Source organism: Rattus norvegicus, chromosome 3, assembly GCF_036323735.1.
Source record: "Rattus norvegicus strain BN/NHsdMcwi chromosome 3, GRCr8, whole genome shotgun sequence".
Classification (NCBI taxonomy): domain Eukaryota; kingdom Metazoa; phylum Chordata; class Mammalia; order Rodentia; family Muridae; genus Rattus; species Rattus norvegicus.
This window is the reverse complement of record NC_086021.1, coordinates 111251019-111271341: the sequence shown is the minus strand read 5'-3', so window position 1 is coordinate 111271341 and position 20323 is coordinate 111251019. Positions and strand designations below refer to the sequence as shown.

General features: G+C 40.6%; 1 protein-coding gene across 8 annotated transcripts in view; it reads left to right on the top strand.

The window, feature by feature from the left end:
- Hipk3 (homeodomain interacting protein kinase 3) overlaps positions 1–19479 on the top strand; it is a 70953-nt gene extending 51474 nt beyond the window's left edge. For 2 of the 8 annotated variants that reach the window (XM_063284647.1, NM_031787.2), the window contains exons 4-16: positions 5143–5262; positions 6185–6271; positions 6937–7121; positions 8247–8403; positions 8918–9041; positions 11083–11204; positions 11426–11550; positions 11643–11804; positions 12298–12588; positions 12849–12989; positions 14552–14787; positions 15075–15202; positions 15615–19479. In XM_063284647.1, the coding sequence (XP_063140717.1) occupies positions 5143–5262; positions 6185–6271; positions 6937–7121; positions 8247–8403; positions 8918–9041; positions 11083–11204; positions 11426–11550; positions 11643–11804; positions 12298–12588; positions 12849–12989; positions 14552–14787; positions 15075–15202; positions 15615–16091 (2355 nt within the window). In that variant the 3' untranslated portion in view covers positions 16092–19479. The other 6 variants (XM_063284646.1, NM_001395080.1, XM_008762072.4 and 3 more) reach the window with 5 other exon arrangements.
- The last annotated feature ends 844 nt before the right edge of the window (positions 19480–20323 follow it).

Genomic DNA, 20323 nt, shown 5'->3' with positions numbered 1-20323 from the left:
GTCAAATCTTAGTATCTTCAGAAATTTAAATTCACTTAACATTAGATCTTAACCTAAAAGTTCTTTTCTAACACTCTAATAACTCACTTTCCTAGTGGTATGCTAAAACATGACCAAGGCAATTTGTAGGAAGAGGAGTTTATTTCAGGCTTACAGTTCCAGAAAGAGTCCATGATGGCAGGGCAGGGGAGGGCAGAGCAGAGCAGCAGGCAGCAAGTGGCTGGAGCTGCAGCCAGGATCTCACGTCTCAACCCACAAGCAGGAAGCAGAGAGCTAGTGCAAAACAGCAAGAGTCTTCTGACCTCCAAGTCCACCCCCGTTGACGCACTTCCTCCAGCCAAGGCACATACCTGCTTATTCTCCCCAAACATTCACCTACTGAAGATCAGGTGTTCCATGCCAGAAACTTTTAGGGGACATCTTATTCAAACTACCACAGATAAATTTTTATAAGCTAAGTTACAATCTACAGACTTGAAACCAGTTTTGGGAAGGAATCGTTACCCTACACATTGTATAATATTTGGATAATGTAGTATTTAATTTGTGTTTGTTTGAGGCAGGTTGTCAGCATGTGGTAGTTCAGTCTCACGTCAACCTTGTGATCCCTTTGTCTTAGGACATGTGTCACTTTGCCCAGGCCTGTTTATCATCTTTCCTTTTTTTTTGAGACAGGGTCTCTCTCTAGCCCTGACTGTCCTGGAATTCACTACACAGACCAGGTGGGATTAATCCACAGAGATCCGCCTGCTTACTCTCCTCCTAAGTGTTGGGGTTAAAGGCATACACTGCTATGCCTGGCCCGAATTCTGGTTTTTATTGTTGATTTTCTACATTGAAATAGATATGAGGAGGAGGGGAATAAAAAGAAAGAAACATTGAAAAGGAAAGAAAAGAAATGGATGTGAGGGGCTGAAATGATGGCTCAGTGTTTGAGACATGTTCTGCTCTTCTAGAGGACCTGAGGTTTGTTCTGACTCTCACATCAGGTGGTTCACATCTGCCTGTTATTCCAGCTACAGAGGATCCAACACCTACTTCTGCCCTCCATTGGCACCTGTACACACATGCATATTACACATAATTACACCTAATTCAAAATAAACCTTGAAGGCAGGATCTGAAGGCAGCTGATTCCTTTGGGTGACTTAGGTGTTTGAGGTGATTCAGTATATCATTATCAGGAGATGGTGTCATTGACATTAGTCTCGTCTTACAGTGGCTGTCTGCTAGTGAACCTGCTCTTCTAGGTCAGGTTTCTAAATCCTCTTTTCACCTCTTTTCTGTTCTGAAGTCCTCTATGTAACAATTTCTGTACATCTTCTCTTCAGGTATGTTTTTAGTCATCTTTGGACTTTGGTGCAGCTGCTAGACTATGCCTAGCTCTGAAGGACTGGGCAGTCTAACCAAAGTCCCATCATTCCAGGCTGCTGAGGCCCCTACCTGGACAGTCTCTAGAAACTTAGCTACACCTGTGGGTTGCTCTAAGGCACGTGTGATCCTGTGGAGCAGGACGCCATCTAGTGGCAATTTCAAGTTGATGTGCTGGTGCACTCTGGATTTGGACATTGTCTTGGGCAGCTCATGTTAGTCTTATCCCTCCTTTATGTGAAAAGAGAAAGATGAGATTCCCCACATCCAAATGGACAGAATTGTTAGGGCACAACGGTAACTTTAAAGACAAAAGCCTGACCCAAGCTTGTTTTTTCTAAATCCTGTAATTTTTTTTTTTTAAGACAGAGATGTAGGAGGAACCAAACCAAACTTGAAACAGGTATTACCTGGTTTAGATGAACAATATTTTCAGATACACATATCCGTATATGTGTATATGTGTGTTCTTCCAAAGGAACAGAAGAAAGTCTTTATCACAGGCATCAGTTATAGTTTTAATTCAGTTTTGAAGTTATTTTTAAAAATACACATATACAAATAAATTTACAAATAAATTCTGTGCATCTTTACTTTGTTCTTAATCTTAGAAAAAATTTTGCCCCTTTGAGATAGGATTTCACACTGTAGCACAGGATGGCCTGGAATTCACTAGGCGGCTCATGCTGTCCTCAAACTTTAGTACTCTTACAAACATTATCATCATCATCATCAACAACAACACTTGAACACTCTTACCCCAGCCTCCTGAGTGCTGGGTGGGACTATTTGGCAAAAGTGAACTGTTTTATAAATGCTGTGATTAATCTTCACAGATTGCATCCTTCTCCTTAGATTATGGTCACCTAACTCAGGATGTAGTCGGTCTCTAGTAAATGTACTTCCCCCTCCCATCTGTTCCCTCTTTCCAGGAATCAGTTGCCTCTGTATACTTTGCTACTCCAAATAAGGCTTTGCTTCTTTGAAACAGGGTCTCCCTCAGGTAGCTTAGAATGGCTTCAAGCTCTCTCTGAAACTGACGATGACCTTGAACTTCTGATTCTCCTGGTTCCATCTCAAAAGTGCTAAGATTATAGTTGTGTGCCATCATATCCAACTAAGAACTTTTTTATCTCCCTCACCCCCAGTGCCCAAGATTGAATGAAGTGTTCCATTCACTGCTGAGTTACAGCCTTACTTAGCCTTAGTGTATTGTCTTCATAATACATTATTACTATTTTTTACCTTAAACTGGCAGTGGGCAATAGTAGTATTTCTAATTAATACTCAGAGTCCCTAGCCTAGAAACTACTATTATAACACTTTATATTTCTTTCCTAACATCTCCGGGATAGTTACTGTGTCTGTTTTCAGATGAGTCTAGATTATAGAGAAGTGGCTGGGGAGATGGCTCAGTGGGGCTTGCAGCTCTTGTGCATGTGAGGTCTAGAGTTTGGATCCCCCAGATTCTTTGAAGTTGGGTAGGCATAATTCCAAATTCAGAAGCCAGGGACAAGAGCAGTATCTGCAGACTCTTGGTTCACTTGAGAGACCTTGCCTCGTGAATTAAGTGGAGAGTAATTGCTGAAAACATACAATTCTTTTTTTTTTTTTTTTTTTGGTTCTTTTTTTCGGAGCTGGGGACCGAACCCAGGGCCTTGCGCTTCCTAGGTAAGCACTCTACCACTGAGCTAAATCCCCAGCCCCTGAAAACCTACAATCCTTATCCATGGCTCATGACACATCTGGAAACATACATGAATGTGACTGTCTCCATACCACACGGGCTCCCATACACATTTAAACAAGTATGCTTGCAACACACCACACAGACACACACCTTAAAACATAAAACAAAAAACTAAACTAACCCAGGCAGTCCATATATCACTTTCACATGCTTAATGGGTAATGATACTCCCAAAGCAACCTGGAGAAAGGCTTAAAAGTTAAAGGGTACAAGCAGTCCTGCTTTGTATTGTTGCCCTTTTTGTAATGGCTACCTTCTGGGCTCCATTCTCCTGTTGGTGGTGTCAGTCTAGCGCCTGGAGAGGAGGGCTTTTCTCAGTCTGCATTAGCTTCTCCGGTACCCCAGCCAGCCCTGCTGTCCTGACCTAAGATTTGGGAAGATCCTCTCCAGGGAAGGAGCAACCCATGAAATGGTAGCATTTTATCTTTCAGGATTTTTATTGCGTAACTCCCACCCCACCCAGAGGCAGCTGAGGCTACTTCAGCCTTCCAAGTGCTGGGTGTAAACTACTGTGACTAGCAAAATAGTCCTTATTTTTTGTTCTGTTTTTGTTATTTATAAAGGCTTTAATAACAGAAGTTGTCTTTTTGTTTTTTTCTTTTGTTTGTTTGGGTTTTTTTGTTTTTGTTTGTTTGTTTGTTTGTTTGATTAAGGGTTTCTATATAGTCTTGGCTATCATGGGACTCACTCTATAGACCAGACTAGACTTGAACTCACAAAAATCTACCTGCCACTGCCTCCCAAGTGCTGGGATCAAAGGCGCGTACCACCATGGCCGGTTGAATGAACACAATTTAAGTAACAGGACAGGAGCCATTCGTATGAAAGTCAAATGAAGCCAGGTGTGGTGGCATATGTTTATAGCTCCAGTGCTCCAGGGGACCAAGGCAGGATGACCTCTGCATCTGAGGCCAGTCTGAGCTACCTAGCAACACTCTGAACACCTGCCTCCAACTGTACGCAGAAACAAAGTAAGATAGAAGGCTAGAAGATAATGGGAGTTTTCTTAGTCTGAGAGGAAGGGGTTAATAGAGAAAAGAAAGAGAAGATGAAGGAGAAGATGGGCTGCTTAGTAAAGCAGTATCTAAGATTAAACTAGAGAGAAGGAAGATGGAGGACTTTTTTGGATCCAAGTCACAGTTCCCCCTTTAAAGCCCATGCTTTTTTTTTTTTTTTTTTTTTTTTTCAATATTGACTAGTCATGGAGTGTGAGAACCACTATCTGATAATGTGTACCAGGCACTGTCATGGATGTTGGAAATTGCAGAGTCGAGTAAGAAGATGGAAAGAAAAAGTCTAGTATACCAGATGGTGAAAAGCATGATGGGAAAGATCTAGCTGGGAGAACGGGGTTTGCTGGGAAAGACAGAGTTAACTGTTGCTTACTGGCTTGGGAGGCATAATGACTGAGGTGATACTAGAGCCTAGATCTGAAGGAAGAGTGCTGTGTGACGCCTAGGACAGGCATTCCAGACGAATGCTGAGGTCCTGCAGCTAAGGGTTTGCGGTGTCCCTTGGGAGGATGCATCTGTATCGTGTCAGTTTCTCACATAGGTCCCCAAGGTACTGTCTGCACTTGCCCAGAATAACTCATCTAGTCTATTAATTCAAATCCCTCTCTCTCCTTCCTACTAAGTTGTCTGGGAACAGCTCAGTGGTAGAGCACTTAACCTGGCATGTATGAAGCCATAGGCTCAAACCTCCAGTATTGTCTTCCCTTACCCCCAAAGGTCATTTGATCTCTTATTTCTCCCTTAGTGAGTCTGTACTTCCAGGCTTTGAACATGTGGTTTCCTCTCTTGATTTACATAGAACCTTAATATTTTCATTAATAATTTACGTATAGTATGCATCAAGTGTTTCTCAGTGAACTCTGACTACATTTATTTTAGACTTAAAACACTGCAGATTCCTTATGTGAATTTATCGAGGGCATAGATGGTATCATGTAGTTTCTGATAAAATGTTTAATTAATGCCTGCAATACAAAATAATAAATTTGTTTTTAAATTATTTTTCAGATTCGATACATTTCTCAGACTCAAGGTTTACCAGGAGAACAATTGTTGAATGTGGGTACAAAATCCACAAGATTTTTTTGCAGAGAAACAGATATGTCTCATTCTGGTTGGAGGTTAAAGGTAATTGACTAAAAATATATTTATTAAATAGTTTTCTAAGATGCCTCTTAAGGATAATGCCTTCCATATCTTAAATGTTTATGGGCTGGAGAGATGGCTCAGTAGTTAAGAGCACTGGCTGCTTTTCCAGAGGTCCTGAGTTCAATTCCCAGCAACCCCATGGTGGTTCACAACCATCTGTAATTGGGTCTGATGCCTTCTTATGGTGTGCATGATGAACTCATATACATTAAATTAAAAAAAAAAACCTTTTAAAAGCAAATAACATTTTAGGTTATTTTACTTTTTGTGTGTGTTTTGCTTTCATGTGTGTATGTGTACCACATGTGTGCTTGGTTCCCTCAGAGGCCAAAAGAAGGTATCAGATATACTGGAGTTTATAGGTGCTCTTAGCTACCATGCAGATTCTGGGAAGCAGAACTTTATCCTCTGTAACAGCAAGTGTTCTTGACCACTGAGCTGTCTCTCCAGCCCCTCCACTTGCTTTCTTATACCACCTAGGACTGCATGCCCAGGTGTGGTACTGCCCCAGTGATCTGGGACCTCCCACAGTGGGGTGGGACCTCCTACATCAATCATTTGGCTTACAGACTTACTTATAGACCATCCAATAGAGATATTTTCTCAGCTGAAGCTCCCTCTTCAGATGCTAGCATGTATGAAGTTGACAAACTAACCAGCATAACAGGGATTCACTTGTAGCACAGGCTGGCCTCTAACTTGATCCTCCTATCTCAGCCTCCCGAGTACTGGGCTTACATGAGTGCACACTATTCCTGGCTTCATATTTATTTATTAATTTATTTGCATTATAAAATACATTTTTGCTTGTTACTCTTTTGAAACTACTAAATGTAGTGAGGCATAATGGACTGGAAATAGTGAGTAATAATGTTATTTTCTCTTTGATGTATATAATAAGACACTGGAAGAGCATGAAGCAGAGACAGGAATGAAGTCTAAAGAGGCCAGAAAGTACATATTCAACAGTCTGGACGATATAGTGCATGTGAGTACTGAAGTCACATGAAGTGTTTCAAACAGAATTAACTCAGCTTTTCAGACTTCCACAGACCAAGCTATATTCGGGCTAATTTATATCTTTGTCAAGTTTTTAATTTGCCTATGCTGTCATTTTCTTTTTCTTTTTTGGGTCTTTTCTTGTCTTGGTAGGAATAGGTCTGTGTTTAGTAAACATTTGGACTGGTGAGATGGTGTCATGGGAAAGAAGCATTGGCCGTGTAAGTCCTGGAACACAGAGGTGGAAGGAAAGCACCTATTCCATAAAGATGTCCACACGCACTCATGCACACAAATGTGCTCACTCAAAGGCAACACAACACACACTGACACAGATCCACACACATAGCAGTAGGTATATACACAGTCATTTACAGAATAGAGACACACACACACTCACACACTCACACACGCACTCACAGATACATATACAGACATGCACGCTCATTCACTTATGCAATAATTATTTTCTTTTAATTTCCCACTTTGAATCTTGTTTGTTACTTCAGAAGATTTGAAGATTTGTGAATTTCAGTTCTTTTTGTTTCAAATGACTGGTAGTTCACTGGTTTGTTTTTCAAAGATATGAAATTTTAAGAGGCCCTTCTTTCTATGGCTTATTTTACTTGATGGCTTCAAACTTTGCTGTTGTAGGTGAACACAGTGATGGACTTGGAAGGAAGTGATCTCTTGGCTGAGAAAGCTGATAGAAGAGAATTTGTTAGTCTGTTGAAGAAAATGTTGCTGATTGATGCAGATTTAAGAATTACTCCGATCGAGACTCTGAACCACCCATTCGTTAGTATGAAGCACCTACTAGATTTTCCTCACAGCAGCCAGTACGTCACTCTATAATCGTTCACAGTATCTACACTATATATTAACCAACTAATCTAACGAGACTGAGGTAGCAGGGTAGGATTAGAACACACATGGGAAGGCCAGCTCACCTCCCGACTCCCAAGTGCCACACTGAGAGCGAGCGACCGAGCAGGCAAGCGAGGAGTTCCTCTTGTCCTAGGTGTTCCTCCTAGAACAGTGAGTGCATGAGAGAGAACGGGAGACCCACCCTAAGTTCCATCTCCATTTCACTGTCCTGTCCCCGCTCCCCACCAAGTTCTGTCCTCTGTTGTCTGATTTCCTAAGGTATCTTTTGATTTCTTGTCTCCTTCCTTTGCTCCTTGGAATTCTAGAAGGAAAGGATGTAATGGGTTAGCAAGGAAGCAGGTCTGTTCACATTCTGTAGGCTCTGTCAGCTACCCTAAGCAAGACTTGTGATGTTTTGTCTCCCAGACCTGATCTTTCTGGGTTGGCAAAGATAATAGAATCATGCGACACCAGAGCAGAAGAAAAGGCTTGTTCTGGGGGACGAGTGACCAGCAAGAGGGGAGGGAAAGGGATGGGAATGGAGTGCAGTGAGTCGTTCATATATCTGAATGTCACAGCAAAGCCCACCACTTTAAACTTGATAAACGCTCCCTCACAACTTATAGCAACTTACTTACTATCTTAAAGTAGTAAAGAAAAATTATTATGTGAATGAATCAGTGTTCATTATTGTGAAATGTCCTTGTGTTAATACTTTTTATACAACCCAGGTGTGTCTCTCTTAAAAACTGCAGATGTTATATGGATTTCCATAAACAACAACATAATGGCATTCTTGGTGCCATTAATTTAGTGATTTGTGTACTAAAATTTAGGAAAAAACTATATAGGGAGGAGATTATTACATTATTGTATGCTAATCAAAAAGTATCTAATACTGCTTTGGCCTCTTAAATTTTTACCACCATAATATATTATATATTTGCTTTGATATTTTTCTTATAAAAATTGCTGTTAGAAAAGTATACAAAATGAAGTACAAATTGTAGAATTTATTCTTTTCCATACAATTTTAATCTAGTATACATTAATCATAAATATTTTAAATAATGTTACAATATTTTCTGATTTTCCAGTGTAAAGTCCTGTTTTCATATCATGGATATTTGTAAGTCTCCGAGTTCATGTGAAACAAACAACCACAGTAAAATGTCACTCTTACGACCAGTTGCATCCAATGGCACTGCTGCTCTAGCGGCAAACTTTACTAAAGTCGGAACATTAAGAAGTCAGGTGAGACTGCAGCTAATACTCATTGGTCCTTTGCTTTGCTTCACATTGGTCACATCAAGGGTGCTATGGCTGTTCTGTCGGATCTAAACCAAGCAGAATGAACCTTCTTATCCATTGTCTCAACCCTCTGCTCTGCTGTTAGGGCTACAACGCTTACAAAAATAGAGTTCAGTAAACCCAATTTAAGTTGATTAATCTGCTTTTTGTTTTATTTTCTGGGTTAATTTTTACTGCAGAATTGTGGTTTTTAGGAGTTATGTATGGGGTTAGAGAGATGGCTCAGGGGTTAAGAGCACTGGCTACTTTTCCAGAGGACTCAGGATCAATTTCTAGCACCCACACAGCGGCTCACACCCATCTATAACTCCAGTTCCAGAGGATCTCACTCCCTCACATAGACATACTGATAGGGAAGACACAATGTGCATGAAAAAGTGTGTGTGTGTGTGCATCTGTGGCATTCATAGCTGTCAGGAGGCTGCCCTGGATAATGTGAACCGCATCGTTGTTTCAGGCGTTGACCACATCTGCTCACTCGGTCGTGCACCATGGTATACCTCTGCAGGCGGGGACCGCACAGTTCGGTTGTGGTGATGCTTTTCATCAGACCCTGATTATCTGTCCCCCAGCTATTCAAGGTATGTTTTCCTTTAGGAGGTCATGCAGGCATTGTTTCATCATAAGTTCTCACTTTCAGCTCAGGCTGATGCTCCTCACCGTCCAGCTGCCTCTGCATCCAGAGTGCTGGGGTTAAAGTCACGCTCCACCACAGCCTGCTACAGGGTAGTTGTGGGTAAGGCCCCAAATGCCTGTGTCCAGTTCCGCCAGTGCTGTACACTTTTAGTGAAGTACTTGATGTTGATTTGGGTAACCTGGAAATGCACTTCTGATCTTGCTATTCACGATTCCACTTGAGGCTTAAACTTCCTTAGCATTTACAAAGGAAGATAGCCTGGGTAGGCGATGTCATGGCCATTCCTAGCTCGGATTTGTTGATTCAGATGGTTGAGAATTTTAGTTTTTAAAGTTTATTTTAACATCTCCCACACAAAGCCCCAAGAATTATATTGACTAATAGAAGCAGGTGGGTGTGAGACAGTTCTAGCAAGTTATTCTTTCGTGCCGCTTTCCTCTCAGAAAAGGTAGGTAGAGTCATGGCTACTTAAAGGTAGATAAATCCTGAGAAATGATGTTGCTAGGTGATAGGTTGATTGTGAAATCAGAGTGTACTCACTAAGATGTCATCATGTCACTAAGCAGTATGTTACACTCCAGTCCTGCACCCGTTGGATTGAACTCAGGGCATTGTGCATCAATGCTAGGCAAGTACTCGATCGCAGGGCTTCATCCATAGCTCCGGTAATACAGTAAGAGCACTGTGTTACTTACGCCTTAAGTAACAACTTTCTGGTAATAAGAATGCTTTCAGCACAAGTTGCTAGCATGCTTAGAAATACTGTTGTATTTGTTTTTGAGATGAGGTTTCTCTGTGTACCTGGCTGTCCTGGAACTCTCTCTGTAGAACCCCTGCCTCCTCTCCTGTGTGCTGGGACTGTAGGTGTGTGCCCCCACTGCTCTGCCCATGTTTTTAACCATAGGAATTTCAAGCAGACTCTGCTTAAGAAATAAAAACAAAAATAAAATTTCAAACATGAAAGTTAAAAGAATACTATGTCTTTCATCTTAGACTCAGTGCCTGCTAATATTTTACCATATTATGCTATCTGTACATGTATTATGAAAGTAAGTGGAATATTTATGACTTACTGCTTACGTATGCTTATAGTCTATGTTCTTAAGTCAGCTCTCTGGTTCTGACAGACGCTTGTTGTGTCAAGGCAGTGGCAGGCTCCCACCTGCACTGCAGTATATTTTATGCAGATGTGGAGCAGCAGTGCTTTTCAGAGTAAGAGACAGGAGGTAAATTTCAGTATGACAGGACAAAGTCTTTTTTTTTTTAAATTTGGTCTATAATTGTTAATGAATAACTTTGTGCATTTGTTAGTAAATATATTAACGGCTTAAACGTCTTTCCTAGACATGGTCTTAGCATCTCTAGAAACTCTTAAGTAGTGGTTCTTTTGTCTGTCTTTTGACTTGCTTTTGAATTTGGAGTCATTGCCTGGCTTTCCACAGCCACGTCCTACTGCCTCCACTGCACAGCGTTGTCATTTCACAGGGGTCCCACCACACGTAGCCAGCCCTTCCACAGCCTTTGTACCTAGCTTTTCAAATAAAGTAATTCTATCAATTATTTTTCTTAACTGCACTATAAAAATTTTGATCTTAACCAACTGTTGAATTTGATCAAAAAGGTGAAGGGAATAGAGAGGATACAGAGAAATGCTTGACACAGTTTTCTGGAAAGATGGGATATTTTGACATCAGTATTTGAAACAATATCACAAGATAGGAAATACTTATCTTTACTAATAGTTATTTTGTTAGTTATTCTTATGTAGAAACGGACATATTTATTTAAACCATTTATATATTTAAAATAATTTTATAAGTTATGCAAGATAATTTTTTTCTCCTATCGGATGTTCTTTTTTTTTTTTTTTTTTTTTTTCTTTTTTTCGGAGCTGGGGACCGAACCCAGGGCCTTGCGCTTCCTAGGTAAGCGCTCTACCACTGAGCTAAATCCCCAGCCCCCTATCGAATGTTCTTATTTCCTAGGTATTCCCGCAGCACATGGTAAGCCCACCAGTTATTCCATAAGGGTGGACAACACAGTTCCGCTTGTGACTCAGGCCCCAGCTGTACAGCCTCTGCAGATCCGACCAGGAGTCCTTTCACAGGTTGGTCACAATTGGTCTGTTTACATTTGTCCCCTCCTCCTTTAGCAAATACAGGTCACATGTCAGCTGGTACTTCTGGGAAGTAATGGAAGGATCTGGCAGAGAGTTGAGTTTTTCTTATAGGCCTTTAGTTTTTGTAGTTAAGTGTTAGTAACTGCTTTGAGTTTGGGATGTATAATTTGTAACTTGGCTTGGGCTATCTTTATCTTTTGATGCAGCAGACATGGTCTGGTCGAACACAGCAGATGCTAATACCTGCCTGGCAGCAGGTAACACCCATGGCTCCTGCTGCTGCAACACTAACTTCTGAAGGCATGGCTGGTTCACAGAGGCTTGGAGACTGGGGGTAAGTCCAAAACAGAAGGCCTTCTCTATTAAATATATGCAAAACAGAGCGCAGTAAAAAAGGAGATTCAACTTTCTAAACTTGCTCCATAGGAAAATGATTCCACACAGCAATCATTATAACTCCGTGATGCCGCCACCTCTTCTGACCAACCAGATAACATTGTCGGCCCCTCAGCCTATCAGCGTAGGCATCGCACATGTTGTCTGGCCTCAGCCTGCCACTACCAAGAAAAATAAGCTGTGCCAGAACAGGTTGGTATTCACTTTCTTCTGCATTTTGAAATTAGGTTTTAAATAAAACTTTGCATGTACACCAAAGGGTCACTCTGTTGTGTTCAAAAATGGCCTCTTTTGTAGCTCTGACTCAAACACTAAGCTGGCTCCCTTCTCAATTTCTCAGAGGTATTTTGGTAAAACTAATGGAGTGGGAGCCAGGAAGAGAGGAAATAAATGCTTTTCGTTGGTAAGACTGTCTTTATTGACCTTTTGAGTTATGATTTATTATCTTCCTGTAATATAGCAACTGTAGACATTCGGATATCGATGTACAACAGAAGTATGTAAATGCAAACTACAGCGACATTTTGGAGATAATATTTTATAATTCACAAACTCTTGATATATCAGTGTGTTAAATCCATGAACCAAGTAAAAGTTTGCATTGTTTGGTTTGACAAAATATTTTCAAGAAATATGATTTCTCTATTTTGACTATAGACATTACAAATTATTTCTTTGGTTGCAGGAGTAATTCATTGCAGAACACCAATGTCCCACATTCAGCATTTATTTCTCCAAAGATAATCAGTGGGAAAGAAGTTGAGGAAGTAAGTTGTGTAGAAACACAGGACAATCATACCTCAGAAGGAGAGGCAAGAACTTGCCATGAAGCGTCTGTCAGACAGGATTCTTCAGTTTCAGACAAACAGCGGCAAACCATCATCATTGCCGACTCCCCAAGTCCTGCCGTGAGTGTGATCACCATTAGCAGTGACACTGATGACGAAGAGACCTCACCCAGACCTTCACTCCGAGAGTAAGTGCCACATACACAGTTCTTACAGACAATGGTAGCATCTTCCCAAGTGCAGAAAGCCAACTTGTTGTGGCCTACTCTTTGTCTGTGTCCCCTGGAGTAGATCTAACTGTAGCCTTGTATCTGAATTGAGAAGCTGTGAGCTTGGGCTGTGAGGAGCTGACTTGAACTGTTAACTGCCTGTAAGCCCTGTAGGACTTGGCTGGCTTGAGAATGTCCTCTCACCAGACCCATGTTTCTTTCCGCTCCCTCATCACTAGGTGTAAAGGTAGTCTGGATTGTGAAGCTTGCCAAAGCACTTTGAATATTGATCGGATGTGTTCACTCAGCAGTCCCGACAGCACTCTGAGTACCAGCTCCTCAGGGCAGTCCAGCCCATCCCCTTGCAAAAGACCGAACAGGTAAAGGAATTTAATAGACGCTTGTCCTAAATGTCATGCCTGCTAAGAGCTGATCCCTTTGTCCTGTGTGAAGTAGGGTCTGCCATTTCCTGCAGCGATTGCTCGTTTGTACTCAGGTCTTGAACATCATCAGTGTGGTAAGCTTGGGCTTTAGCTATCGCCTTTTCCCGTTAAATAGCTCTGATGTGTGGTGGCACAGGCCTTTAATCACAGGATACGGGAGGCAGAGGCAGATGGTCTCTGAGATCAAAGCCTACCAGGGATACATAGTAAGACCCTATCTCACACAGACAAATTAAACTTTTATTTATAAAGTTAAAGTTCTAATACATTTTTCCGTGATGAAGTACTCAGTGGTCCACTACCTAGAGAGGCCACTCTGACTTGTATCTCTACCGCTGGTAACTGAACTGTCTGCCTCCTTTGGTCTTGCCTTGTGGGAACAATGCAGTGCCTGACGTGGTGTTTCCTAACCATCACGATGTGCTAACACGTTGAGAGATAAGCCACAACAATTTTTATGACATACATTTGATTTTATATTATAAAAACAGGTGACAATATTTAAAAAGGATTTTAAAGTCAGTTTTATACTGTCTTTTAGTCAGGACCTGTGCTTGGAGTATTTACTCTGCAGAGACATAAATTCTACTGCATCTTCCTATATATCACTTAGAAGTTGATACATGCACAAATTACACAGAACAGTCACATAAAAACACATACATAAAATGGTCCTAACCATGAATATATGCATGTTGGTGTAAAAGTAAAAAGAAAAGTATACCTATAAAGAGAGATGCCTCACATAGTTAAGCCTAGAATGAATGATTAAAACAGACAATAATATAGAAATCCCAGGGAGTAAGGGAGTCTCCTGAGGGCTGAGATGGTGGGAAGAGTGGGGTTCAGGACTTGGGGGTGACTGCAGGTTGGTCAGAAAGCCCTTTCAGGAGGGTACAGATCCTACCCTTCAGTCAGGTGTTTGTACATATCGTCTGAACATCTCGATTAGTGCTTTTGTTTGTCTGCTTTGTTTATGCATGTGCACTTGTCTGTGCACTTGTCTGTGCTTTTGCTCTGGAGGCTCAAGGCCATGGTCGTCTTCAGTTACTCTCCACCATACGTTTGCATCTCTCTCTGGACCTAGGATTCACTAACTGGCTAGGCTGTGGCCAGCAAAGCGCCAGGGCGCCTTCCGCCTCTGCCTCCCTAATGTTTGGGTTGCAGGTACACATTGCTGCTGGGCGCAGGGCCAGACTCCGGTTTTCATATTTGTACAGCAAGCATTTTCCCAGTTGAGATGACTTCCTAGCCCCTAGAACAGTACTCGCTGTTTTGAAGAATTAATAAAGAAGGACTTTGTGAACTATTATGATGGAGCAAATATGAAGGAAAGAAGAAATAGTTTATCAGTCTAAATAGAGTCTGGAAATTCTGTGGGAAAAAAATTGTCCAAGAACAAAATATATATAAAATGACTAGGCATCTCATTAGTGTGCTGAGACGACTAATTGACATTAGAATTAATTGTAGAAAAATATAAAAATGTTTTCTTATAGTATGTCAGATGATGAACAGGAAAGTGGGTGTGAGACTGTGGACGGCTCTCCAACGTCAGACTCCTCGGGGCATGACAGTCCATTTGCAGAGAGCAGTTTTGTGGAAGACACTCCTCAAAACCCAGAGCTGGGGACTTGTGCTGGCACAGAGGCCAAGCCAGCTCTTAGCACTGCTGTGGAGCCACCAGTGGGGACAGAGCGTGGCCTGAACGTCGATGCGCACATGGCCAACACAGGTAAACTGGTTTCTCTGGTCAGCCTTTAAAGGTCTGAATTTGGGGACACCAGAGACCAGGATTGTCCGAAGTCTTTGAACCTCCGTCTTGACCACATCTACTATACAGGGAAAGAACCTCTTCAAATATTATCTAATATTTAGAAGCCATGACCTTCTCTTTAAATTAACAATTACGGCTCTTCGATCATTATTGTGTAAAAATGTAAGCACATGTCTAATTTTCATTAGAGAAACAGAAACCACAACTCTGTAATTTTGTGTGTGTGTGGTGCTTATTGTTGCCAGATTCTACATGCCAGCCATTGACAAAAGGCCAGCCCGCCCCTGGAAAGCTGAACCAGCCCTCTGCCTCGGCTGCTCGTCAGCAAAAGCCCACATCAGCATTCCAGCAGCAGCATTTGAACCTGAGCCAGGTGTGTTCCTGCACGCGCTTGTGGCATTTGGGAGTTACACTTAGCGGTTTATTTTCTTTTACTTTAATATTTTAGTTTTTAATTTTGTGTATGTGTGTGGTATGTGTCAATTTTGAGCAGAGATAATGGGGAAAATTATATTATGGGATTGTTTTGGAATTTAACTAAATTATGTGTGAATGTTAGCTTTGCATAAATGCTATATAAATTGTAGGGATTAATAACTGGGATAATAGTGCTAGTTGGCAGTGACTATGGTAACAATTTGTAAGAAATAGGAAGATGTTAGTGTGCCTTCTTCTCCATAGTTAACGAGACTGAGAACCAGTGTGAGCCGCCAGTCACAGTCCCTCTGGTCTTTACTTTGATCTTACAAAATGTGCGGTTCAGTCATGTTTTTCTTTGTGATTAGGTTCAGCATTTCGGAACTGGGCATCAAGAATGGAATGGAAACTTGGGGCATCGAAGACAGCAAGCATATATTCCTACTAGTGTTACCAGTAATCCATTCACTCTTTCTCACGGAAGTCCCAACCACACAGCAGTGCATGCCCATCTGGCTGGAAGTGCGCACCTCGGAGGACAGCCCACTCTGCTTCCGTACCCGCCATCAACTGCCCTCAGTAGTGCTGCACCCGTGGCCCACCTCCTAGCCTCTCCGTGTACCTCAAGACCTATGTTACAGCATCCAACTTATAATATCTCCCATCCCAGTGGCATAGTTCACCAAGTCCCCGTGGGCATAAATCCCCGCCTGTTACCATCCCCGACCATTCATCAGACTCAGTACAAACCAATCTTCCCTCCACATTCTTACATTGCAGCATCGCCTGCATATACTGGATTTCCATTGAGTCCAACAAAACTCAGCCAGTATCCATATATGTGAAAACTCGAAAGCAGTTTATTGAGGAAGCTCAATGATACAAACGTTTGATTAAAAATAAAAACATGGTATTTAATAAATATTAGCCATGGCACAAGAAAATTATTTTTGAATCATGTAGACTTGGGTGCAATTTAAACAACTTTGAGCTTTAAAAAACTCACTTTTAATGTGTTTTGCACATTTGGTATAACTTGTCTTTGGTCATGTATCTTCTTATGTAGTAACTCTATAGACAGGTGACTTATGGGAGCAAAATTCCAGTTTTGCTCCTGCTATTTTTTATAAAATTGCCTTCTAACTAGTGCAAGACACGTCCACCTTTGGGAAGCCATTCTGTGTCTAGACTTAGAGCAACAGATGCACATGTGTCAGAATTCCAGCCTATGAGTGAAGTGTATCGTCTGTGTCTTCGTGTGTACATGTTGGGGCACTTAACCTAAGCAATTGAGCTATTGTTCTTTACATTGCATGTGTCTTTTGCATGGGCAAAATGTTGCCTAGACTTGGCTCTTAATGTTGTTGTAATAATCTCAGCTGCATTGTAAACCGTTCCCACACATAGTGCCTTAAATATTTGAGGTTGTTGAAGTTATTACCTATCTGTAAATGTTGGACTGCAGCACTTAAAATTCAGACCTACTCCTGAGTTCTCTTTCAGTAGAGTAATGTTCCTTTTGGTTTTGTGTGGTATGATTTCAGATAGTAGCTGCTTTTTCCTTATTAAGAGGGCAGCATGTTTGCTATAGCTGAATTCTGCTGCCTGATTTTTTTCAGAATGATCTAGCTTCAAGAAAAGCAAGCCGTTCGTAGTGCTTAAGAAAACTTGATTCAGTAACTAATGGATAGTTGATACCTGTCACACACAGCACAGCATTTTATATACTTTTAAGGGAAACTGCAATACAACCTAAGTTTATTTTGGGAGTGTTTGCTGTATAATTGGACTTGATAAAATGGTTAGAGGTGCAGTAGGCATGACTTGAGTAGATAATGAAAGAAAATGCAAATGCTCATCGACCCATGATGTGCTCTTTCTTGCTTGGGCAGACCATGCAGTATTTAACACATTAGTAGCAGAATATTTACTATTGAAGCTTGAAAAGATGTGAGTTCTTTGTGTGCAATTTTTCATTTATGCATGTGAGGAGGTTTTGGTTTTGGTTATTCTTAAGTATTTTTACATTGTAGTACTCGTTTTTGCTTGTTGGTGGTGTTTGCTTATTTAATACATTCCGTCAGGGACAGAAATTACATGCTTTTTCTCTTAGGAAGTGTGTATTGGGTTTTTCCCTCCCCCTCTCCCCTTGGTGGTGATGGTGGTGATGTTTAAATGAAGTTGCTTTTACAGCACCAAAGACTTAATCATCCATTTCTTATATAAAAGGTAGCTACATTTTGCATAGACCTCAAGTATATTGTAGTGTAGAGGTGGAATTTAAGGAAAGGTATTAAACCAAGGCTGTGTTTTAGCTTACAGGCAAGTAATAAATTGTATCATTTATCTTGAATGTATCATAGATAAGCTGCTATATAACGATTGCCACTTCAGATAGCTGTGAAATTAGGTGATTAACTAGTTGTTATTTAGCTTTCTAATTTCTGTATAAGTCTAATTACACAAGATAGAAGCTGGGGTTTTGATTTTTTTTTTTACTTTGCTTTTCTGTTTGGAGTGTCATTGTAACTACTGTATTGTAAATGATGGAAACAATTGCCTATGTTATTTTGGGGTGTGTTATTTGCATCAGTATTTTATCTATTAATGTTTGTGTTCATTACGGCATATACAAACTTGGATGTATCAATGTAACTTAATTTTTTTATTTTCATACTGGCATTGTAGACACATGAGAAAGCTGTATCTTGCAGGCTTGACTTAACTTTTTTTTTTTCCTTAAAAGTCTGGAATATAATCTTACAGCATTTACTGGAATAAACAGTACAAAACATTTGAGTGTAGAACTCCAAATGTTTTGGACTGACAGCATTTCCTTCCTAAGCACGTTGCATACCACAAGTACAGTTCTAGTATGCGCTGATGGTAAGCTAAGAGTGATAACATTTTTCTTTACTCCATGACACAAGCAGTGTTTTATTTAACAATCATCCATGACATAAACGTGCCTGAAGTTGATTTTAAAAATTACAGTATTAGATCATAAGATAAAAACCAGCAGCACATTTTTAGTCACTGAAAATGAAGGACTTGATTCCCCCACAGGTCTCAGTGTTTTTAGTAATTGATTCTATGCATTTTATATAAATAGAAATATATATAACACACGTTACAAAAAGGAGTGGACTGAGATTAACTTAAAGACGATTTACAGGCGACACGTCTGTGGAGTCAGTAAGTAACTGCTGCCCGCCACGGCCTCCTCATGCGAGCTAATGGCCTCACTTCTTGGAAAAGATTCAGTGCTGGCGATGGATGGATGTTTCAGAATCACCAAGTCCACAGATTGATTATGTCACAACAGGGAGAAAAGTGGCCTGTAAGCTGTGCTTACTGCCTAAGAAGATGCTCTTTCTTTCTGCTTTTAAGTTCATGAGTGGAGCAGCCTTGTTAAGTTGACTGTAGAGGGTGACAGTCAGCATTTTCATACCGCAGTAATGCTTTCTAAAGGCATGTCACTGTCGAGTGCACTGCTCTTAATTCACTGCAATCATGGGCTTTTTAATGTATTTCAAAACTTAAGACTTCAAGATCCCCCTGAAGTCTAATTTTAGCAAATTGGCAGAAGGATCTGGATTTTACCCCCTCTAAAACTATTTTAATAGTTTTATTTTAATGTTTTCTTAAATAAAACACTGCATGATTTCCAAGTTGCATATTTGTGTGCTAATTTTGCAAGTGAATTTTTAATCAGTTATTTTGATATTTAGGTTTTTTCCTTCAGGGTATTTAATATATTACTCTATTAGCAAATCTTTTCATTTTAATATCTCTACTGCTGATTTTAAACTTGGCTTGTGTTCTGTAAAAGTTAAATCATACACTGCAAGGTGTAGGAAGATTCATTTTAATGATCCCAATGACAGATTCGATGACTTAGTTTGAACTATTAACTGTTGAACAGTTTTACTCGCGTGGCTTCTGTCTTGGTTTGATTTGCTTTGACTTCTGTGCTACACTAGTTTGCCATGTAGCAGTTGCACTGTGCAATATTACAATAAGGACTGGGAAAACTTTTATGGATGTAATGTCTATTACAGTTTGCGATAGTATTTCTCTCTAGTTCTCAGTGATTTAAATGTGACCAAGCCTTCTGTACTTTGTCACAAAAAGCGGGTTTTCCAGGTGACTATTTTGGTGAGTGTCAAAATAAGAATTTATGGTGTATTACTGTTGATTCACTTTGAATTAAAATATATATATTGCAGCAAACAGCTTGCTGACTGTTTTTCCACTCCAGTATTTCTTGAGGGTAGAGGTGGGAAAGATTGGCATTACCCAGTTACGTCATCACTGGCACTTATTTGATGCACAGAGTTGGGATAAGAATTTTGTTAGGTGAGGAGGACACAGTACAACTTGTTTGTGCCCAAAGTCTGGCTGCCAGCCAGTATGCGTCCGAGATAGAGCCAGGCCACCCACAAGTCAGCTCCCCACCTTTCTTTTCAAACTGTCATCTGCCACACCTGAAACCACAGGATAGCCATGGCCCATTTTTCTTTAAAACATGATTTTTCTCAAATATTTTTGAGGGAAGTATTATGTGTGCTGTCCATGGGTGGAGAACAGGGAGGTCATGGGTGGTTTTTGAAAAGTACAGCATGAAATTCTGAAAGAATGTGGTTGCCCCAGGTCAGTTCGAGTTAACTTCTCAAATGGCATCTTATTCTCCAGTCCTTAACTCCAGACCCAGGTCTGCAGTTACGTGTGGGAAAGCACTCCTTAGAGCAGAACAGTGACTCGGGACCGTTGGTGCTGAGCCAAGACACACCGGTGAATACATATTTCTTTCTCTATAAGCCTTTAACTGAAGTATAAAGTAGATCAGTTGTTTCAGTCTTTGCTTCTTTCAATGTTTTGTTGGTGAGAGTCTCCCAGATTATACATAATTACATTTATACCCACAGCTCTGTAGAGTTTTTTTGTTTGCATATGCTGGTTTTGTTGATGGTCATTTGAATAAGTTTGCTCTTTTTAGGTATTTGGAGTATGGTGGATGGTATTGTCCATCTTTTGGAAAGCACACGCAGTATACACGGTGTATATATATATGCAG